A 24,873-nucleotide genomic window follows, 5' to 3' on the forward strand; every position below is an offset into this window, starting at 1 on the left:
TCCATCCATGTTGCTACAAATGGCATTATTTTGTTCTTTTTTATGGCTGAGTAATATTCCATTGTATACATATACCACATCTAAGAATAAGGTTTAAGGTTTAAGTTAGGTTCTGTTTCTAAAGCTATTACTCTTTTTTTTTTAACATCTTTATTGGAGTATAACTGCTTTACAATGGTGTGTTAGTTTCTGCTTTATAACAAAGTGAATCAGTTATACATATACATATATCCCCATATCTCTTCCCTCTTGCATCTCCCTCCCTCCCACCCTCCCTATCCCACCCCTCTAGGTGGTCACAAAGCACCGAACTGGTCTCCCTGTGCTATGTGGCTGTCTAAAGCTATTACTCTTAAATAAATTGAAAACCAATCTAAATAATTATTTTGACCTTAATAACTTACCCATCAAGTTCAGCAGTTTCAATATAACAGAGGCCATGTGGCTCACTACTTGATAGGAGAAGCAGATCAGCCTATTTTGAAAAACCAGGATAAAGAATACTTGAAAAGGGAAGATTGATTGAAAGCCTTCTACACTGTATCATCCCTCCACTACTAATGAGCCATTAGAGCCTTAGAAAAAAAGTGAGAGGTGAAGTTCTGTTCCACCTCTCTACCATATGCCCTGAATCAAAGCCACCCTCCACTTCCTTGTTCCTGGTTTGCATGCCCTTGACCATCAGAACATAAGCAAGGGGAGAGATAGCATATAAATTAATAGCCACTTTATTTTTTTAATAGAAATGTTTAAATTTTTATATATTTCTATATAAAATGTGTATATCTCATAGAAATACATAAAATTCTATTTTCTTTCTTTGATAATTACTAATGGGAAATATAAAACTTTCCCCAATAAATAAGATAACTGGAAATACTTATATGCACATACTTTAATTCCGTGGTTATCAGTTAAGAGCTGAGGCAGGGAAAGAAGATGGGGAAAGACAAAAGTAAAGTAGGATGGAGGAAACTGAAAACAATAGAAAAAATAAGAGAGGCAAGGAAATTTTTAAAAGAGAAAAGGATTAAAGGAAAAACAAGATTAAAACATAAGCAAGAGAAAATAAAAAGATGGTGGCATGTAAGAAAAGGGAAAGAGAAGAAAAGCAGGGGCTAAGCAAGAGGGCAGGATAGAATAGAAAACATGGTAAACAGAAAACATTCAGAGGTGGGAAGCTGGTCTTTCACAGAGATAAATTATTCTATTCGGCCATCCATTTGTGTTTTGGAAATGACCCATCACAATTCAGTTTTAGAATTCTGGTAGCTTTCTACATTGGGAAATTGTTTATTTGAAATTTCAAAACTGATTTTTAAATGAGGGTTTTTATGAAATTCTGAAGGTTTTACATGTCTAAAAAGAACTGACTAAAATTCTGGCAATTTATTTTGACATATTAGCCTAACAATTTTTTAGCTCTGTCTAAATGTACAACTGGCATTCCAAAACTGTAAACGTTTCTTATCTTTGTTTTTTAAATATTTGAATTGTTCCATTCTCAAACCTTGGAGGTTAAATTTAGAATCAATCCACTGATTTCATTGTCTCAAGCTTTTAAATTTTCAACTCAAAAATAGGCGTGGTGTAGGTGCATGTGGCGGGGAGGGGGTATAGTTTTGTCTAAGTTGTAATAAAACAGAACTAAAAGGCAACTCAGTGACAACCCCTAACCGAATAAATGGGTTTGCACTATCAAGGCTCCGCCTCAACTCTGGATGAAAAAGCCAGAGACACCTGTCAAGGCAGAAGTTATTTATTTTCTGACTTCTCACAATGTGACCTGAGCAAACCCGCTCTGAAGAGAACATGTGAAGAGTGTATGCCGCTCTTGAGCCAAAAATTACCCATCTTGAGTTTAAAGTGGAAAAATGTTATGAAAATTTACCTTGATTTTATTTCTCACATTTAAATTTCAATGAATAAAGGCACAAGGCACAATAGCAGTAGAGCTTCATGCTCTTCGGCCTATGGGTCTCCTCCCCAAGTTTAACAGGATCATTTCAAAAATAATCCACAATTCCCTAATTCTATCATCTGTGATTGAAATAGTTGTGAAGTTTAGAGAAAGATATCCATTTGTACCTAGAGTTGCTTTTCTTCAAAACTCTGCCTAGTAAGAACCATTACTTTTTTCTTGTTACAGTTTAATTTTGAGCTCAGCTGCCTCAAGACATATTTTTGATAAACAAAGGGAGGAATTGTTGGCCACAGTTGGCTCAGAACATGTGACTGAGTCACCACTGCCACCTTCTGACCAGATTCTTTCCTAAGCAGTGACTCAACTTCCTAGAGGCATAAACTGAGAACTGTAAACCCCACGGGTTCTGGGCTAACTCTTCCTGTTCTGTCTACCCCCTGGGGACCTGGGACTTCTACCTTCCTGTCTTCTACCTTCCCTGCCTCCTCCTGTCACCTCCATTGTCACCTTTCTCTATGTCCTCTGAACCTTCCTCCTGTTTTCCCACTCCCTGATCTCTGTCCTGCCTCCCCTCATTCTTCCTCTGTTCTCCCTGCCCCACTGCTGAGCCTTGGTCTTTCCTTTTGCTAGCTTCTCCCTTCAAGTTTTTAAAATTCATTAGTTGAGGAGGAAGTGTGAAGGGGCAGAACCAGAGAGGCATCCAGTGGAATAAGTGACCAGCTCACTCATCATCATGCCGTCCTATTTCCACGTGCACTCAGCAGTCATTCTGGAAAGGAAGGGCAAGAGAGCTGAAGTAACAGCCCTGTTAGTCCTGGGTTGCCCTTTGGTCAGAGGTTCTGGGAAGGGAGTGGAGCAACACATGGGTGGTCTTTGGGCCCAACAAACCCCATGACTCTGTGAGCCTCAAGTCAGTCCTCCTTAAACTGATCCCTTTAGTATCTCTCAGGGACCCAATTCCTAGTCGATCCAGAAACTGGTGTTTGAGCTGTAGGTGTTTATAATACCAGTAGCCAAAATTTGGTGGGGACTTACTATGTGTCTGGCACTGTGCCAATAGCCTTACATGCAATATTTTATTTAACTGAAAGAAATCCTAAGTGTAGGTCTTGTTATCTCCACTTTACAGATAAACAAAGTGAGACTCAGAGAGGTTCAGTAACTTGTTTGCGGCCACATAGTAAGTAGGGCACCAGGATGTGAATCTAGGCAATCTAAGGCATTTACTGCCAGGAGTACTAAATTAAATAAAAACTTCTTACCTTCCAGCATTTTATAGCTTAGTAAAGGCAGAATATGACAAGGGTTCTAAGTGTCTTATTAACCAAGTGCTGTGGGAGGAATGCAAATGGGAAAGGGAGCACGTCGGGTTGGTAGTTGAGGAAAGGCCTGATGGAACATTCTGGATGGAATGGAGGGCAGGTCTCCGCAGGCAGAGGCGTTAGCAGGAATGCAGCGCGGGGAAGGGAAGGTGTGATTACTGGAGCTCACGGGGGGTCCAGGCAGCAGTTAATTCCAACCATACCCATCTTCCTTAGACCCCCATTCGTACTTTCTGCTGTCAATTATTGGTGCCTTTTCCCCACGCCCTTCCAGGAAAGGCTCAGCTATGTCTCCCAAGAATTAAGGAATGTTTTTCAACACAATGTTCCTTCTCCCACCTTCCACAGGTAACAAAAAGCCCAAGCAGGGGCTTCACGGAAACCAGAAAAAAATATACCAGCCAGAGGAACCTTGAAAACCTTGAACATCTTTGAGTTCTAGACACCAATGACACTGGACTCCTAGATTTACTAGGCATGATTAATGTTTGTTGAACTAAAGAACAAATGAAGCAAAACCTCAAGTGATTATAACACCTGAAAGCTGTAGAGTTCTCTAAGGGTTTACAAAACACTCTCACATAATTGCGTCACTTTATTCTCTCAACAACCCCATTAGGGGATAATATTGTTCCCACTGTGTGTATAAGAAACCTGGGAAGGTAATTTCTGGTCTCACAAGCACTAGATGAGCTAAATTAACCCATGGAATGCCCATACCCTTTACAAAGTCATGGTGAAAGTTTCATCACATCTAATAGAGGATCCCAAGACTCCAAGCAATATAAGGCCATACTCATGGCCACATGGAGGTTAAAGGGCAAAGCTAGAACTCGGAACTCTGATCCCCAAATGTATGCTCTTTCCACTGGTTGGCTACAAAATCACTGGAACACACCTATGAAAAACAGACAGCATTTCACTTCGTTGGTGTTCAAAAACCAAAACTACAATGGTAAAACAATATTGGGATTCGATTCATGACGTGATGGAAAGATAAATTTGTAGAATTAATTGGAACACCACATTTGGATCTCCCTTCATTTTTTTTTAAGCCATTCTCACATGTGGAATTCTTTATTTTCTTTATCATCTACAAAATTATCTTTTCTTTTATTCTTTTACAGTGCAAAAATAAGAATACAAAATGGCTCATGCAGTATGATTATACTTATGGAAAAATATGTCGATGTGGACAAAAGTCAGAATGAAGTCATAAAACTGAAAATGGGTAAGATTATAGTTAATGTTTTCATTTAAAATTTAAATTTCAGATCCAGCAAATGCATGTTGAATGTCTCACATATTTTTGAAAAAGGAAGATTTATTTCAGCAATCAGAGTAAAACAAGTAACTCTGATTTGAAGCTATAAAACTTAAAATAACTAAAAAAGGCAATTCAACCACAAAATGGCCTCCCCGGAAGGATGTCCAAAAACAGTGCTGAAAAAGACTGGAGAAAATGCCCTGATGATGGGTCAAGAGAAAGCCAAAGCCTGCCCATGGTCAGCACTGGAGGTTAGGTTAAACTAGCCCTTTCATTTCTTAAGGTGAAATTTTCAGTTCTGTAACAGAAGAACGCTTTGTTCTAAAGCAAAAATTTACTGTTGTAAACACTGAAAACATGAAGGCCTTTTTGTGGAGGGGATGGAGGGTGGACTGTTTTTCAAATAAGCTAAACAATTAAATTCATGTGATGTTCAAATATGCTCATGTCCAGTAAGAGGTTTATTTCTACCACCAGATGAGAAGAGCCAAACAAGACAAGAGCACTGCTGTCAAGTAAAGGAGGAAGGTAGGCCTGGCTCCCAGGGTCCAGGCTCTGGCAGTATCAAGAACTCTGCAGTGTGTTTTTCTCACACAGTTTACTTAATTCTTCTAATGGAAGTCAATCTCATTGTGATAACTGAATTATGCTCTACGATTTTTTTTTTCTTGGTCCCGCAGTAAAAATAGGAGCTCTGGAAATTCAGCTCAAAAGTGTTTTAGATTTTTTTAAAAAGGTAAGGGGCAGTTTTCCTTATTGGGAAAACAAAGGTGAGTAACTTCTGAACATACCAGCTAACTGGTCATCTCAGGCAAGCTCCTTTCCTTCCTTAAAATGTACTGATATGGTGACATAAATCCAGTTAGAAGTTCTAAGTTTGGACAGCTAGAGGTTATGCGTCAGAATTGGGTGCAACATTCTCTGGCCACTTCACCTCCATCATCCAAGCCTAGAGGCCCTGACTCTGGAAGCCCAGTCGCAAGGTAATCAGGACCAACTTTTCCAGTGGAGGCAGGAGCAGCATGTGGTAAAGGGAGGGGTTAAAACTCCTGGCTCTCCTATTGACAAGCTATCTGATGGCACTGTGCCTCCATTTTCTCGTCTGTAAAATGGGAACAATATTAGTACATAACCTGCCGTCATTGGGATAATGTGAGGATTAAATGAGTTAAGTCATATAAAGAGCTTGTAATATTGTCTGTCATGTGGCACATAGTCAATAAAGGCGAGCTATTATTATCATGATCTTCATGATCTGGTTTCCCAAGATGTACCTCTGTGCAGTAACTCCGAAGTGAGTCTCTTTTAGAGACCTGTGATCGTTGCTCCCCAAATGTAAGATCTCTGACAGCCCCTGCCAACTGATGCCAGGGAATAGGAAGTTATATTAGCACTTCTAAGTGATTACAGCAGTTCACCCACAGAAACATTTATTTGTCCTCGAAAACAGCTTCATAGGTGCCACGTAGCCGCACGTGGATAAACTTTGAACAAAGTGACCTAATCAAGAGGCACTGTGGTGTTTTGGCATTTGAAGGAATCCCTTCCTCACTTATCCAAAGATTAAACCAACAAGCTATAATTGTATGAGTCAGACAGAGATCAATGGAGATAAAAATATCATCTTTGTCACTGATCAAGGTATTGGAGACCAGGCTTTAGGTCTGTGGGCCCAGTGGGCTTGCTAACACTTCACCCCTGTTAGACTCATCTAGTCATAGTTGAAGTTCTCTGGAAGCTCGAAACTACCTGGACCCTCTCGCTACCCCCACCATGGGGATCTACTCCTGTAAAGTTGGTACTTCGAACGAGCTGGGCAGAATGTACTCTCTGTACACAGACAGAGCCCAAAGAGAAAGGGAAGGAAGGAGGTGCCGGGTCATGCACACCACTCCCCGCCCCAACACTTAACAATCGGAGAAGTCACTCCTGGGAGAGGGGAACACGCAAGGGGGTGCAAGACGCTTAGTGTTATTTTGGGGCTGCCCCTCCAAGTGAAAACAGGAAGGATGAACCTAGGAAAGAGTAGGGAGTAAGCATTTCTACCCCATCATGTAGCCACAATAAAAAGGCTACATCTGCACTGTCCAGTAAGGTAGCCACAAGTCACACGTGGCTATTTAAATCTAAATTAATTAAAATTAAATAGAATTTAACATTCAGTTGTTCTAGCCACATTTCCAGTGCTCAGTATCCACAAGGTGCTACTGGCTGTTCTATATTTGGACGCACAAATATAGAACATTTTCTTCACTGCAGAAATTTCTATTGGACAGTGCTGGGACACGTGAATCACTGACTTCATGGAAACTCATCTAAGTGTGGGATTCATTTTAAATCAATGATAATGATGCGTTCATGGAACTGGTTTCCTTCCATGTGACGCCTGCACTTACACTTGACTTCCATGCTTCATTCCACAGAAAGGTTTGCAATAACAAGCAAGCATGTGTTATTTTCTATAACACAGAAAATACAACTAAATTAAAAACAAAGACCAAGGGAAGTGCAAATTAGAATATTAGGGCTAGAGGGCAAGTTGGAGCACAGATATGCTGTCCATGAGGTCCTTGGAGTTAAGAGATTTGAGACACAAATTTGACTCCTGCCTTTATGGGATTCACCTCAAAGAATCTGATAAATGAACATAGTATAGTATCAGTGAATAAGTGAGTTCAGTCCAATATTTACCCTTGTTAGAGTATATCCATAGGGCTCTTAAAACATTATTTTTACTGAATACCTTAAGCAGAAATTACCTAGCATTTCCCCTGAAGTATAATTCCAAATAAAATAATAGTTAAGTGTTTGGGATCCTTTAATTTTTCCTAATTCCACTATATCTAGCACCATGCCTGGCATAAAGTAATTTCCAAAAAAATTTTTTTGAATGCACACATCCTAGAATTCTATATATGCCCATTAAAAAAAAAAAAGTTAAGGTTATCCACTAAGAAGCACCAAAACTTTTTCATTGTAATTATCTTAATTGGAAGTAGAACCAAAATGAGTTATATGGAGCCCTTTCTTCTCAAGCAAAGAACCCTGAATATATGTGATCTTTTCTTAATTAGGGCATATCAGTACCTCATGGATCCAGAACACCCTGAATTTTGGAAATTTATAACCACTTTTCTTTTTTTTTTCTGTCTTCTTTCTTAGAAAAGATTGACATTAATTCATTCAGCCAACATTTACTGACTGCCCCCTATGATCCCACATGGCACTAGATGTTATGGATCAGGCAAATCAATGTGCTCCTTGCTTGTAAGAATCTTGTAGTCTAGTCTCAGCTCAGACAGAGAATCACAGCAACTACGGGCTGGAAGGGATCTCTGAGATCATATAGTGTGCTCTTGCACCTGGATTTGACATGTGAAGAAACAAACGAAAGGCAGAGAAGATAAAGTGCTGTCACTGAAGGAATGGAGCAAAGACTCTTCTCATCCAATTCCCCACCCAGTATCCTTACACTGTATTTTACACTAAGCCTCAATCTTTCCTACAGGGTATGTTCTTCTAACACATGCTACCCTCAGTGTACTGCTCCTAGTATTTAATGAGCTGGAAAATAAGCTGGACATGCTACTTTAAATTGTGTCCGAAAAAAGTAAATAAGTTTTGAAAACCTGGCAGACTGCCCTAGGTCTAAGGAACCCAGGTTACATCGGTGGGCTCTGAGACCTCCATTTTGGCTGCACCAACACCTTTTTGCTTATTTTTGGCTCTCAGCTATTTTCTAGAGACTTGAGGTTGTCAGAGAAATAAGCACTTCTCTATGTAAAATGTGCACTCTTTTTGAATGGCCTATCCACTGACTAGTCACCTTAGCATGGGTTGTTCCAGAGAATCAGTATACACAGACGATACATTAATGAAAGAAGACTGTTTCTGAAAGTGAATGTTTAAGAGTCTTAACTGAGTTGTTCTTGTAAATAGATCTTGGGGCCATTTGTTTTATGCTGTGGGAAAATGTCTCAAATTTAATGAAGAACACAGCTTGATAAATAAAATGGCATTAACACAAAAATTTTCATGAGTAATCTAATATATATTTGACATAAAGACTACAATCGTTACAATTTTTAATCTCTGATCTGGATAGCTTTTATAGCCTTGCATTTAATACGAACTATAGTTAGTCACATATATTTTAGTTTTGACTGACCCCTTGAATTTTATTAAGGAAACTGTAACACAGGCAGCTTGAGAATATAAGTTATAGTGCATTTGGTATACAAAGTAAAACCTCATAAATAGCATTTATTAAGAACATTCAATCAACATTTTCTGATCGTGATTATTCAGGAAAGAACATCCATTCTCTCTTTCTATAGCTAATCTTTTCCTCTATGATACTGCACATTACCAGTATTAATTCCGTTATTGGGGGGATAATATTCAAACTATGTGAGAACTATTTTTAAAGTACTCTGGAGCATTTTAAAAGCTCTTATTCACATCAAACAATTGACAGCCTGATTTTAAATATTTTTTATCTATTAATTTCCCAAAGGAAATAACAAGGTGATAATCACTCAGCCTTATCTGAGTTATCAGGTTATTGAAAGTAATTAAATGTCTTTCAAATATTTTATAATTGAGACTTTTTAATAATACATCCTGGTATTCCCTCCTTAATTACGCTAAATTAGCGCAGATTTACTAACTTTGCAAATGTAAATATTTTAGTACATATGCTATTTTAACCTGAGATAAATTTCTTAAACAATACTCACAGCAACAAACTGGTTATTTTCTAATTTAATGATGTCTCCCACTTTGACATTCATCCATTTTTCATTCTGCAGTCTAAGAACAAAAACAAAATTAATGTTTTTCGGGAACAGAGAAGAATCAAGAGAATGTATTCACAATGGAGCATCATATGACAGAAGAAGCTGATAAGACTTTTTTTCTAGAACACTAAATCCAAAGAACCTTGCATAACAAAGTCTTTTACCTGAGTGATGTGGGAACTAAGGCCCAGAGAAGTCAAGTGATTTGCCCAAAGACACCCAGTGAGTTAGTTATCCCTGGGGCTAGACTCAAAATGCCTAACTCTTGGCTGTGTGCTCTTTCCACCACCCCATGGTACCAGCTTTATACAGCAGCTATTAACTCTTACTTGCATACCCTTGGGCAGAATATTTAAAAGAAAAAAAAACTCAGGGGGAAGGAAAGAAAGAAATTCAATCATTAACATTCTTTTCAACCTCTGTATTAATAAATATAGAAACATCACTGCTGTTGTCTCAGAAGTCTGTTTAACTGGAGGCAAGAAGTGAAGGAGACAGAAGCAAGGGGGCAATAGCTAAAATGCAAGTAAGAGGAAAAGAATAAAAATTCTGGAAAGGACAAGAACAGCAATGGGTGACAAAAGAAGCCTTAGAACACTGAACAAGAAAGACCGCCTACAAATTATCCACAGCACTCTGGCCAAAGGGCAGGCTCGGTGGCATTCTAACGGCTAGGACCAACAGCTCAGAATTGAGAACACAGTCAAGATGTTGCACTGTTTTCTTCGAGGCTCATGTATATAATGGAGCCGCAGGTCTACCCTTCACCAAGTTCAAAGGGGTTTATGACAAAAAGCTATTGTGTCTAGCTGGTCAGGCCCCTCGCGACAGTTAGGCAGACAGGCCATCTGGAAACAGACCACCTGTGGCAGTACCCGTGATGCTAATCATCCTTTCTGAAGTTCTCTGACATGTAAACCAGTTGGAGACCTTCATCACACTTCTTTCTCCGCGATTCCCTTCTAGGAGAGAAGGCTGGGACAAGTAGGCCAGGTTCCCCAACAAGTTAAGGTGGGCAGGTTAATTTCATTGTGCAGTGTTTAAGAAACAACCTAATTTACTTCTTTTATAAGCTGGAAAACAGTTTTAAATATTTATACAACTATGAAATATGCCTCACACTATCAACCCTGCTGGGTCATTTGGCTTAAACACTCAAAAAATTTCTCTTTAATACGGATCCAAGTACATGTTGTTCTGGAAAGTTTTCAATTGCAGCATTTTCATCTCTAGCCAGAATTCAATCATTTTTCCAATGCCATACTTTTCTGTACTTTATCTAGTTCAATGACAATGAAAGACCCTAGGAAGTCTTTAAATCTCATTTTATTTATTTTTACAGGTATGGATAGATTATGTGCTGGTCTATTTCTCCTGGGGTATCTCCTTTGGAGCATTAGTGACATTTCTCAGGAGACAGTATCTTAGATAAAATGAAAGTGCATCTGCTTCAAGAAGAAGCTGAGATGATACTAAGTCCCATTTGCAAACTTCGATTCCTCCTACCTGTATACTATAAGCTCTACAAAGGACCACGTCCTACCTCTTCCACCAAAATGGAAAAATCAACCCAAGGTAAAAGGAAACTCTACAGGACCTCTTATACATTTTAAAATGCACACTTGAGAGTTAAGTTTGCACGGGTAAGTAACAATAGCCACTATTTGGGGTAATAAATTCTAACTTGTCTATTGTCATAATATTTCCCCCCATAAAACCAAAGCAATTGGGAATATGTTTTTAAAAGTCTGGTGATATCCATGGGAATTAGTTGAATTAACTGCTACACTTGGAAAAATACTGGAATAAAATCTCTTTAAGAAAAAAATTTGCAAAATCCCAGGGCATGCAAAGAATCCTTGATAAGAAAGAATCTGATATGGTCAATATGGATTCCTACTGGGACAATACAGAGAAGTGATAAAGTAGAGAAAAATCCCTTCCCTCATGCCAGATTCTCAGGCCCATTCTCCTCCTACCCACACGCACCCCTATCTGTATTTTACCCTCTACTTTCTAACCTATTAAATATTTCCAAAAATAGAAAAACACTCAGAATAAGTCATCTGACCAACCCCCACTAAGATCTGACCATTAGTCTGCTAACATCATCCAACAGTCCAAGAAAGCAGAAAATATTTGTAATACCATGTATGAGCCCAGTCTCCCTTACTTTAACTCACTCTACTCCTTTCTCTCTCTTTCTCTCTTGCCACCTGTCTGCCCTCTGACCAGAACATATACCTCAGAGCTCCTCTTCCCAAAAGGCCCCTTTGTAACTCCAGATATCTTCTAACACCTACTCTTATCCTTGGTCACCTACCCCTTTCCACCTATTCCAATGGAAATTCCTTCCCTAAAAATGAGCACTCCAAACACTTTACTTCCAAAGTCTACGACTAACAGTATTTGAAATCTTAAAAACCTTCTGGTATGTACATGTACAAATTCCACAGGACACAATATCACCTCTGTGGGCTATGAGCTATAGAGAAGTTCACAAGGCAACAATGTTTGTGATAAAATTTTTCAGAACTCGAAGCAAAATATTGTTGCGAAGCTACACAAACATGGGAGAAATTTCCTCAAAGGAAATATTATCCAAAACTAATGACCAATATGACAAAAAACAGCAAGTGGTATTCCCTGGATGTTGACCCTGACCCTAGCGCTATCCAACTATTTCATCAATAACCTACACAACCAACCCACAGACACATTTGTCAGACTTGTACACAGCATCCTACCAAGAAGAGAGCATAACTCTTACAAAGAAGATTGTGACAGAAAGTTATGACTTGAAGAGGCTACCAGAAACTGAACAAAGAGGAAGAAGTACAAAACAGATTATTCTGGAGAGCAGAAAGTAACACTCCACAGATGTAATTAGGGTTTTGAAGAAAAAGGGCCTGGAAATATCAGTAAACCATATGTTGTGTGTGATGTCTTGGTTAAGCCTCTTATTTGAATATATATCTGTAGAACAATCAATATGTACACAATCAGAGGAGTTTTTTTAATGTTATTTCCTATTCTTTCTTACCAGGTAATGATAACTGCCTTTAACTAGGACCTCAGAGATACACTTCAGTTAGCACTAAGGATCATAGCTACAAAAGTACCCAAACTTACTAACAAGTATAAACTGATAAAGATCTGCAAAGGAATTTAAATCGAATATATTTTAAATCCCACCATTTTTCTTTTCCTACACACTACCACCACCACTGACTTTATAACATCAAACACATTTATCAGAAGACTGGAGGGACAGATAGGAAAATTTCCTTTAAGGCTCATCTTCAAAATATTTCTAGACTTCTGAGATTTTAGCTTGTATAGTAATTTCATTTTGCCATCATCCTGAAACAACGAAAACACACACTCCCTGGTCCTCCATGTGCGGTGCAGCTGTTCCCAAGACTCATGTTTGAAGCAAGCTTGCGTCATAGCTCTGTGCAGGGAACACAGGGTGGCCTTGTGGGACGTGAAAATGACACTTGGCTCCGTAGACTCGGCACCTTCAAACTTTGCTTTTTACCGTTGTCAAGAAAAGCCCTCCCACTCTAGTAGAGGATTTGTAGTATATAAATACTCTGAAAGCAAGTTAATTCATGTAATTGCACTGAATCAAGAAACTCCAAGATTTTTAAATATGCTTCAAGTATCAGTATCACCACATAATTGCTTCAGGTTTTGAAATGGACATAATCTAGCTAACGCTTCTTTGAACCAGATTTTTCAAAAATAGTTGGGGTAATAAGTTAGCTTTTACCTTATAAGCTCACAAGCCAATCACTACATAATAAGCCAAAATTCAAGAAAAGGACTCATAAAATTTAAATTCCAAAGGTACCATAAAACATATGGGGTTAATTGTCACAGAATAGTGACTAGAGTTATTTTGAGGAAAGAATTTTTAAAAACACACCCACTAACTATATATCTACTCTCAGAACATCAGAGAATCTGAGTTCTGAGAAAAGGTGGTGAGAGATAGCAACTGTACCTAATAATTGTTGATAAATTTGTCTGAACCTGCTTCTTCCCGACAAGGCATAGCATACTAGGAGCTGCTACAATTTGCTGAGGACCTCCTTGAGAAAATGAGAGTGGGATAGCACCTACCATTCTCCATGTCACTGAACCACTGGCTCCAGAGGCTAGAAATCAAGTATTTACCGCGAGCAAGATACCAAGCCCATTGCTGAAGCTTAAGGGGCAGAAGGAAGAGATCTTCATGGGTCTCCTCAAGGCTTCTGTCATCCTTTCCACAATCTAATTTTCCTGATTGCCCATTAGCATCACAGATTCCTGAAAAGAAGATTTCCTCAAAAGCTACATAAATTATGTTGGCATACTAGAGAAAGAAGATAATAAAGAAGGTCAGTATAACTGACCTCACCTAATTAACCAAACAATTCACATACACTGAGCTTGCTTTCTTCCTTAATCTCAAGCCCATGTCAGATCTACAACATACAAAAGTATTCAACTGCTCATACAGACTTTGTTTTATTCACCACTGTTATCTTCAGGACCTAGAATAATGCCTAGTTTAGAGTAGGCATTCAGCATTTGTTGAATGAATGATAAGTAAATTAATGAATATAGAATCATTATTTCTAAAAACAGTTGTTGAATGACAGCATTTCCCTGAATGTCTAATAAGAATTATAGCAATGAACAATTTATTTAGTGCTTACTGTATTCCAGGGAGTGTGCTGATCGCTTAATGTATAGGGTTGCCAAATAAAAATAAATGACACCCAATTAAATGTGAATTTCAGGTAAACAACCAATAATTTTTTAGTTTAAGTGTGTTCCATGCAATATTTGGGATATATTTATACTAAAATATTGTCATTATCTGCATTTCAAATTTAACTGGATGTCCTATATTTTAACTTGCTACATCTGGCAACACTGAATAGTCTCTTATCTCATTTAATCCTCACAGCAGCCCTATGAGATAGGTACTGTTTCTACCCCCATTTTAGCAACTTTAATCAGAATAGAAAACTGAAGTTCAAAGACATTGAGACATTTGCCCTATTTTGCAACATCTGTCAAAAATTCAAATGTCCACATACTTTGACATTCCACTTTAAAAAACTGATCATACAGGTGCTCAAAGATGGATATACAAGGATGTTTATTACAGTATTATTTGTAATAGCAATCTATGAGAAACCATCACTGCCCATCAATAAGAATTAGATAGATATACCAGGGTACACCTATCCAATCATGGCTCATCTACTCAATGGAATACAATGCAGCCACTAACAAGAATAAGATAGGTCTATATGCGCTGATGTGAAATATCCTCCAAGTTACATTATCAGGTTGAAAACAAGCACATGCACAACACTGCACATGTGCTGTAAGATTCTAACTGTGTTTTGAAGCAAGGATAAACCTACACATATGTCTGTTGTTACATGCATAGAAAATTTCTTGAAAGACACACAAGAAACTCTTCAGTGGTAGCCATTAGAGAAAGGAGATGAAAAGGAGAACCGGGATGTAAGGGAGACTCCATTTCATTGTATACTTTTCTGGACTGTTTTGGCATTACAAATATTGGTATTTTAAAGGACAATTGGGGAGTAAAAATAGAAGAAAAGAAAACTCCTCCAAGTTCACAGGTGAGTGGCAGAATCAGAACTACAACCTGAATCTGCCTGACTACAAAGCCATGCTTTTAATAAATCTATACTTATTGTTTTTTTTTAACTTTAACTTTTAACTTTATTTTCCATGATAATTATGTATTGTCTATTTAGAAAGAGAATGGCCCCTAAGGAGCTGAAGAGATTCAAGCACAGCAATAGTGCAGACTCCCAGCGTTTCAATCCAGCCGATCCAAAGACAGCTGGCCGTCATGGTCCCCTGACAAAAGTGTCCAGTGGACAGCAGCAGTTCCTGGTTCTTTTCAATTCCACTGCTGTCAGAGCCACACTACAGCAAGAGATACAGTTTGGCCCTAATCCTCTAACAACAGACTGGTGAACAGGATCTCATTACACTGAGAATGAGCATAATACTCGCATCTTTGGAATCTATTTATTTTGAAGAATGCAGACGTTTTCCTCCTTTTCCTCCCCTCTTATTAGCACCATGCTCATGCTGAGGTAGAAACACACAGGGTGGGTTAGGTCTCACACCCATTTCGTAGGGGGAAAGGGTGAGAAGAAGGAGAAATGATAAAAGTTATAGTCCTACAGCACGGATAATTTCGTTTAACAATTTTCTGAGAAAAAGTAATCAATATCAGAGAGGCCCTGCCTAATTTATACAAATCCTTGTAGAGCCTTTTGTGCATTATTTGGGTGCAGAAATACACACACAATTTGGCCTTACTATTTTGAAAACAGAATGATCGATTCACTTACTAAGTTTTACCCGAACAATAAATAAGCCCACTGACAGTTGTGCAGAAAATCTATACTCTTTAATCATTTCCATAAACTGAAACACTTCTCCTGAATGAGTCTCTCTAGATCCTTTCTGTCTCCTCTGTAAATTCTTAGTAGAATTCCATTAATATATGGTTAAGAGATGAAGAAACCCCAAGGAAATCAGAAGAAAATTATTTTAAAGGAAGACTATTACATCTGCTCTCACATACGAATGCTGAGGGAATACCTTAGACTGACCATGGAGAAAACAGAGTAATTTAGGCCTAGGTCACATTCCTGGGCAGCAGAGTCAGAGGGAGATCTGTGTGGAAGAAGTTTATTGGCAAGTTCTCTTGGGAATAACACCTGTGGGGAATGAAGGAAACAGCTGGGCAGAGGGAGGAGTTAGGCTGTTGATTCAGTCACAGTAAAGGCTCAGCCAACCCCAGGGAAGCTCTGGAGCTGGAATGGGCCGTCAGAGTTGGATCAAGGGGACTAGGCCTTTATACCTTGGCTTTGTTCAGTCATGGGATGCGGTCTGACCCCAGCAATGAGGTGTGACCTTAAGAAAAACAGCTCTCCTCAGCCAAGGGCAATTCCCAGAGAGAGCTGACAGCTCAGGGCTGTATGTAGGCAGCACGCCCAGCAGCTGGAGAAACACATTCTGCAGTCTGGAGGAGGGATGTAGGTGGAACATAAGAGCACCCCTGACAAATTGAGAGCTCACTTTCCAATTTTGCTATCAACATACTCTTGTAATTAGAATATTCCTTTTTAATTCTAGGCTATTTCACCTTTCTTTAGTTCCAATTTCAATGCCACAAAGTCAATACAACCAGCTGCCATGAGCCTTTAAGCTCCCTACGTCCATTTTAAAATTGGGGGAAAAAAAAAATCTGTGAAACTTTGGGTCATCCTTTTTTCCAATGATTATTAAAGAAGTTGGAAGATAAAATTGTATTACCTTTCCATTAAAAATAGTCTACAGATGACCACTGACTACCCAAATATCCTAAGAGTAATGTCAATGGGAAAAATCATTATTCCTGAAATATTCCTACTATGAAGAACATTTTTTTAAAAACATCCTTATTGGAGTATAATTGCTTTACAATGGTGTGTTGGTTTCTGCTTTATAACAAAGTGAATCAGCTATACGTATACATATATCCCCATATGCCGTCCCTCTTGTGTCTCCTCCCTCCCAACCTCCCTAACCCACCCTTCTAGGTGGTCACAAAGCACCAAGCTGATCTACCTGTGCTATGCAGCTGCTTCCAGCTATCTATTTTACATTTGGTAGTGTATATATGTCCATGCCACTCTCTCACTTCGTCGCAGCTTACCCTTCCCACTCCCGGTGTCCTCAAGTCCATTCTCTGCATCTGTGTCTTTATTCCTGTCCTGCCCAAAGGTTCTTCAGAACCTTTTTTTTTTTTTTGGATTCCATAAATATGTGTTAGCATACAGCATTTGTTTTACTCTTTCTGACTTACTTCACTCTGTATGACAGACTCTATCTAGGTCCATCCACTTCACTACAGATAAGTCAATTTTGTTTCTTTTTATGGCTGAGTAATATTCCATTGTATATATGTGCTACATCTTCTTTATCCATTCATCTGTCAGTGGAAACTTAGGTTGCTTTCATGTCCTGGCTATTGTAAATAGAGCTGCAATGAACAATGCGGTACATGACTCTTTTTGAATTATGGTTTTCTCAGGGTATATGCCCAGTAGTAGGATTGCTGGGTCATATGTTATTTCTATTTTTAGTTTTTATTAAGGAACCTCCATACTGTTCTCCATAGTGGCTGTGACAATGTACATTCCCACCAACAGTGCAAAAGGGTTCCCTTTTCTCCACACCCTCTCCAGCATTTATTGTTTCTAGATTTTTAAATTATGGCCATTCTGACCAGTGTGAGGTGATACCTCATTGCAGTTTTCATTTGCAATTCTCTAATGATTAGTGATGTTGAGCATGCTTTCATGTGTTTGTTAGCAATCTGTGTATCTTCTTTGGAGAAATGTCTATTTAGGTCTTCTGCCCATTTTTGGATTGGGTTGTTTGTTTTTTTGATATTGAGCTGCATGCACTGCTTGTAAATTTTGGAGATTAATCCTTTTTCAGTTGCTTCATTTGCAAATATTTTCTCCCACTCTGAGGGTTGTCTTTTCGCCTTATGGTTTTCTTTGTTGTGCAAAAGCTTTTTAAGTTTCATTAGGTCCCATTTGTTTATTTTTAATTCCATTTCTCTAGGAAGTAGGTCAAGAAGGATCTTGCTGTGATTTATGTCATAGAGTGTTCTGCCTATGTTTTCCGCTAAGAGTTTTATAGTGTCTGGCCTTACATTTAGGTCTTTAATCCATTTTGAGTTTATTTTTGTGTATGGTGTTAGGGAGTGTTCTAATTTCATTCTTTTACATGAAGCTGTCCAGTTTTCCCAGCACCACTCATTGAAGCTGTCCTTTCTCCATTGTATATTCCTGCCTCCTTTATCAAAGGTAAGGTGACCATATGTGCGTGGGTTTATCTCTGGGCTTTCTATCCTGTTCCATTGATCTATATTTCTGTTTTTGTGCCAGTACCATACTGTCTTTATTACTGTAGCTTTGTAGTATAGTCTGAAGTCCAGGAGCCTCATTGCTCCAGCTCCGTTTTTCTTTCTCAAGATTGCTTTGGCTATTCGGGGTCTTTTGTGTTTCCATACAAATTGTGAAAATTTTGGTTCTAGTTCTGTGAAAAATGCCATTGGTAGTTTGATAGGGATTGCATTGAATCTGTAGATTGCTTTGGGTAGTATAGTCATTTTCACAATATTGATTCTTCCAGTCCAAGAAATGGTATATCTCTCCATCTGTTTGTGTCATCTTTAATTTCCTTCATCAGTGTCTTATAGTTTTCTGCATACAGGTCTTTTGTCTACTTAGGTAGGTTTATTCCTAGGTATTTTATTCTTTTTGTTGTAATGGTAAATAGGCATGTTTCCTTAATTTCTCTTTCAGATTTTTCATCATTAGTGTATAGGAATGCAAGAGATTTCTGTGCATTAATTCTGTATCCTGCTACTTTACCAAATTCATTGATTAGCTCTAGTAGTTTTCTGGTAGCATCTTTAGGATTCTCTATGTATAGTATCATGTCATCTGCAAACAGTGACAGCTTTACTTCTTCTTTTCCGACTTGGATTCCTTTTATTTCTTTTTCTTCTCTGATTGCTGTGGCTAAAACTTCCAAAACTATGTTGAATAGTAGTGGGAGAATGGGGAACCTTGTCTTGTTCCTGATCTTAGTGGAAATGGTTTCAGTTTTTCCCCATTGAGAACGGTGTTGGCTGTGGGTTTGTCATATATGGCCTTTATTATGTTGAGGTAAGTTCCCTCTATGCCTACTTTCTAGAGGGTTTTTATCATAAACAGGTGTTGAATTTTGTCAAAAGCTTTTTCTGCATCTATTGAGATGACCATGTGGTTTTTATCCTTCAGTTTGTTAATATGGTATATTACATTGATTGATTTGCATATATTGAAGAATCATTGCCTCCTGGGATAAACTCTCCTTGATCATGCTGTGTGATCCTTTTAATGTGTTGTTGGATTCTGTGTGCTAGTATTTTGTTGAGGATTTTTGCATCTATGTTCATCAGTGATATTGGCCTGATGAACATAGATGCAAAATTGGCCTGATAATTTTCTTTTTTTGTAGTATCTTTGTCTGGTTTTGGTATCAGGGTGATGGTGGCCTCATAATATGAGCTTGAGAGTGTTCCTCCCTCTGCTATATCTTGGAAGAGTTTGAGAAGGATAGGTGTTAGCTCTTCTGTAAATATTTGATAGAATTCGCCTGTGAAGCCATCTGGTCCAGGGCTTTTGTTTGTTGGAAGATTTTTAATCACAGTCTCAAGTTCAGTGCTTGTGATTGGTCTGTTTATATTTTCTATTTCTTCCTGGTTCAGTCTCGGAAGGTTGTGCATTTCTAAGAATTTGTCCATTTCTTCCAGGTTGTCCATTTTATTGGCATAGAGTTGCTTGTAGTAATCTCTCATGATACTTTGTATTTCTGCAGTGTCAGTTGTTACTTCTCCTTTTCCATTTCTAATTCTATTGATTTGAGTCTTCTCCCTTTTTTTCTTGATGATTCTGGCTAATGGTTTATCAATTTTGTTTATCTTCTCAAAGAACCAGCTTTGTTTTATTGATCTTTGCTATTGTTTTCTTCATTTCTTTTTCATTTATTTCTGATCTAATCTTTATGATTTCTTTCCTTTTGCTATCTTTAGGCTTTTTTTTGTTCTTCTATCTCTAGTTGCTTTAGGTGTAAGGTTAGGTTGTTTATTTGAGATGTTTCTTGAGGTAGGATTGTATTGCTATAAACTCTCCTCTTAGAACTGCTTTTTTGCATCCCATAGGTTTTGGGTCATGTCATGTGTTTCTAGGGTTTTTTTTTTTTGCGGTACGTGGGCCTCTCACTGTCATGGCCTCTCCTGTTGCGGAGCACAGGCTCCAGACGGCAGGCTCAGCGCCCATGGCTCACGGGCCTAGGTGCTCCGTGGCATGTGGGATCTTCCTGGACTGGGACACGAACCCATGTCCCCTGCATTGGCAGGCGGACTCTCAACCACTGCGCCACAGGGAAGCCCTGTTCCTAGGTATTTTTTGATTTCTTTAGTGATCTCTTGGTTATTAAGTAGTGTATTGTTTAGCCTCCATGTGTTTGTATTTTTTACCGATTTTTTTCCTCTAACTGATATCTGTCTCATAGTGTTTTGGTTGGAAAAGATACTTGATATGATTTTGAAGAATATATTTTGATGAAAAATTTGCAAGCAATTACCTTAGGCTGAGCAGATCAACCATCCTCTTCACCTAAATTGCCACAACTTATTTTGAGAAATCAGAGAATATGCTCTTATCTAGCTCGTATTAAATGACAACCTCTATTTCTGAATAATACTTTCAAAAAGACAGTTCCATTGGAGGAAAATAAAACCCGAGAATTTTGGTTCCAGGACAGAAGGCCTGTATTATGTTTTCCCATTGCCTCTAATGATGTTCTTAATCATTTTTCCTTCACAGAGCCAAATTAAGAGAGAAGCAAACATATGTTAAACCAGAAAAAAATAGTTGCTTAATATGCCAAGTAATAATACGTGCCATACAGACACAGACAGAGCTAAGGTGTCTCTAGGTGGTGTCTCTTGGGGGTGTGATTTGTTTCATTCTGGTCAGAACACCTAGCATCTCTGGAAATAGCATTCCTGACTCTGCAGCACAAAACACAGCTGAGGATATCACTGGAAAATTGGGAGTTAATTTTCTTACTAGGTTTGCAGTCACATTAAATCCTAAACAATTTTTAAGAAAATGTTACTTTAAAGTAGGTTCTTTGAGTTCCTTATCACTTTGAGTTCCTCAGAAATAAGATAGCACGTAGGGAGAATTCTTCATTAGATCATCATCCACTGGCACGTGAGGTACCATCACCCTTCATTTAGCGAGTTCAAGACTGCTCCATAGGGGACTCCCCTGGCAGTCCAGTGGTTAAGACTCTGTGCTTCCAATGTAGGAGGTACAGTTTCGATCCCTGGTGAGGGAACTAAGATCCCACATGCTGCATAGTGCAACCAAAAAAAAAAAAGACTGCTTCATACATACAAAATGAACATTCTGAGCCAGGCATTGAGCTGAGTGTTGAAGCTACAAGTAGAATTAGATACAGACCGTGGTTTCCAAAAACCTAGAGACTAGTGGGATATAAATCTGGCTCTTAAATAAACCTAATTAAATCATTTTTGCTTTCTAATACCTAGAGCATGTGGACATTCTTCCACTCAGCAGTGAGGAGTACCTGTACTTCAAGAGAATGATCTCAGTGTTAGATTGTTTGCCATAAAGCTGTCATCAAAAGCCCAGTGAGAAAATTGACAGACCAGACCAGAGAAATTGTCTAGTAAAGGATATATTAACTTTCATTCCTCAAGATATTCCCAGCTTTGTCCCCTTATACTGTGAGCTCATCAGAAAACTATATGCCTGGACTGTATTACTCTGGTCCCTCTAGACTTAGCTTCTAAGAATCATGACTTAACATCACGCCAACAGATTTCAATCAGGATTTACTTGTGGTCATGAGTAAAATATCTCTGCTTTCTGAGTCTTCAGCCATTATGTCATTCACATTTCTCTCAGGACCAAGATAAATCTTATTGCTTGCAATTACTAGAATAATTCCGTTCACTGGGCCATCAGTTTTGTACCCTAGACACTTTCATTATGAGGAGAAACAAAGTTCAAAGTAATGTTTGAAATTCATGAATGACAAATTCTAATGGATTGTTTAAACAAAAACTAAGAAATTTTAAAGTAAAGATTCTGTCCTGGGAGATCAGCTCGGTGCTTTGTGACGACCTAGAGGCGTGGGATAGGGAGGGTGAGAGGAAGGCTCAAGAGGGAGGGGATATGGGGATATACGTATGCATACAGCTGATTTGCTTTGTTGTACAGCAAAAACTAACACAACGTTGTAAAGCAATTATACTCCAATAAAGATATTTAAAAAAAAAAGATTCTGTCCTTTGAGGATGACATTGTAGGGAGAATCTTGATACTTGCAGAAACAGAATACTATTCAGAATGGACCAGAAGTAGGAATCAATTTTTTTTAATCCTTACATTCTTAAAGAGGAGAATCTTGACCTTAAGTTTATGAAAGGCATGATGTAACATAGTAGAAAGAGTCTGTGTCATGAGAAGCAGAAGACCTAGACTTGAGCCTAAGTCTACTACCAACCAACCATGTCACTTGGGCAAGAAGTTGACCAAAACTGGAATTCCCCACTATGATCTACATTAATTGGCTCATACCAGCCCCTCAGAATGCTTATTTATTCATAATACTAAGCTTTTAAAATGGAATAAACCCACCTGACATTTAAACATGTATCTATGATGACACCTGTGAATTGTACAGAAGTTTATGAAGAATTTTGTAAACCATAAAATAACATATACCTTAAAGTATTGTGACTACTTATTATTAAGTATCTCATTGTAAGGATGGTATGTTCCAATTTTTAAGTCTTCAAAAGAGCTATCTATATTTAGTATCTCCACTTCAAGATTACCCCTGCTTTCTCCAATTAGGATTTTGTCTCCATCCCTCCAACTGCAATCCCTCTTCATGGTGTCAAATCCAAGAATCAGTTCTCAGTCTTCACTATACCCAGCACAGTTAACCACCCCCTCCTACTTCAAACACCTTCTTTTCTTTAAATCCAGAGTACCGCATTCCCTTGGTTTTCTTCTTACTTCATTAGTCACTCCTTCTTAAACCCTTAGCCAGCCTCTTCTTTTCTTCACATCTTCAAACCTTGGAGTGCCACAGTCTGGACTCTCACCCCAGGTGGCTAGATGACTTTCAAATATATCTTCAGATCAGACTTCTCCCCTAAGCTTCAGCTGCCCATTCTACATCTCTACAGAATGGTTAATATCTCAATAGAACTCTGGTTTCCCAGTCCAGTCAAAAAAAGTCAACACCACAATACCACGCTCCTTTCCCAGTTTTCCCCATCTTGGAACCTCGGCCAAGAACCACTCCTCCTAATTTCTCTCTTCATACACTTCCAACATGGCAGCACTCTTACTGGCTCTACCTTCAAAATTCATCTCAATCTGTGGGTATTAGATAATGTTAAGGGAGTACTGCTACTTCATTGGGTGTAGTAATGGTATTATGGTTAAATATATTATGTCTTTATCTGTTCAAGAGAAATGCTATAGTGGTGCTTACTGATAGTGTAGTATGACATATAGGATTTACTTTTAAAATACCCGAGAAAATAAAAATTGAGAATAGATACAAAAATAGCAGAAAGTTGATGGTGTCTTCAGCTGGGTAATACATAAAAAAGAGTTCATTGTACTGTTCTATTTTCATGTGCTTGACAATCCATAATAAGAAATATTCCTACTTTGTATCTTCTGCACTACTACCACCATGTCACCTGGGCAACAGTAGAAAACTCATAATTTGTCATCCCCATTCTGCTCTTGCCCTTCTTTGCTGTCTACTGTCCACACACCAGCCAGAGAAATCTTTTGGTCACACCATGTAATTCTCCTGCTTAAAACCAGCTTCACATTACATTTAGTATAAAATTGGAATCTCCCACCATGATCTATAAGAATTGGCTCTTGCCAACCCCTCAGAACTCCCCTTTATCACAATACCCTAACCACAGTAGACATTTTACTGTTGAGTTCATTGCCACTTTGGGGCCTTTATACTTATTGTTTTTACCCAAGATCTTGGCATGGCTAGCTCCCTTTCAGCTCAAACTTTATCTTCTTAAGGGACCTTCTTTGGTCACCTTATTTATTTGTTTGTTTTCAGATTTGAAGGATCACTTTTATTTTTTTAATTGAATGAAAGATTCTTTAAATTCTATAGTGCTTTACAATTTTCAAAAGTTCCACCCACATGATTTCATATAATCCCATAATAACCCCTTTTTTAAATCCCCTGTCCCTTTATTGCCCCCCTTCCCCTCTCCCCACTGGTAACCACTAGTTTTTTCTTTATATCTGTTAGTCCACTTCTTTTTTGTTTTATTCACTAGTTTGTTGCATTTTTTAGATTCCACATATAAGTGATATCATACAGTATTTTTATTTCTCCTTCTGACCTAATTCGCTTAGTATAATGCCCTCCAAGCCCAACCATGTTGCTGCAATGGCAAAATTTCATTCTTTTCTTATGTCTGAGTATTCCATCATATATATATCTCCCACATCTTCTTTATCCATTCATCTCTTGATGGACATTTAGGTTGCTTCCATATCTTGGTAATTGTAAATAGCACTGCTATGAACATTGGGGTGCCTGTATCTTTTCAAACAAGTGTTTTTGGTTTTTTTGGACATATACCCAGGAGTGGAATTGCTGGGTCACATGGTAGTTCTATTTTTAGTTTTTTGAGCAATCCCCATACTGTTTTCCACAGTGGCTGCACCAATATATTCCTAACAGTGTAGGGTTCCCTTTTCTCCACATCTTTGCCAACATTTGTTATTTGTGTTCGTTGTGATAATAGCCATTCTGACAGGTGTGAGGTGATATCTTTTTTTTTTTTTTTTTTGCGGCACGCAGGCC

At 38.3% G+C, this 24,873-nt stretch overlaps 1 protein-coding gene across 1 annotated transcript in view; it reads right to left on the reverse strand.

Moving 5' to 3' along the window:
- Positions 1-24,873, reverse strand: part of ATP8B4 (ATPase phospholipid transporting 8B4 (putative)) — a 180,134-nt gene that overhangs the window by 125,903 nt on the left and 29,358 nt on the right. The window contains exons 5-6 of the mRNA XM_065871723.1: positions 9,253-9,325; positions 405-475 (exon numbers count right to left, since the gene is read on the reverse strand). Coding sequence (XP_065727795.1) covers positions 405-475; positions 9,253-9,325 — 144 coding nt within the window. The remainder of the gene's footprint in view (positions 1-404; positions 476-9,252; positions 9,326-24,873) is intronic.

Source organism: Phocoena phocoena, chromosome 2, assembly GCF_963924675.1.
Source record: "Phocoena phocoena chromosome 2, mPhoPho1.1, whole genome shotgun sequence".
NCBI lineage: Eukaryota > Metazoa > Chordata > Mammalia > Artiodactyla > Phocoenidae > Phocoena > Phocoena phocoena.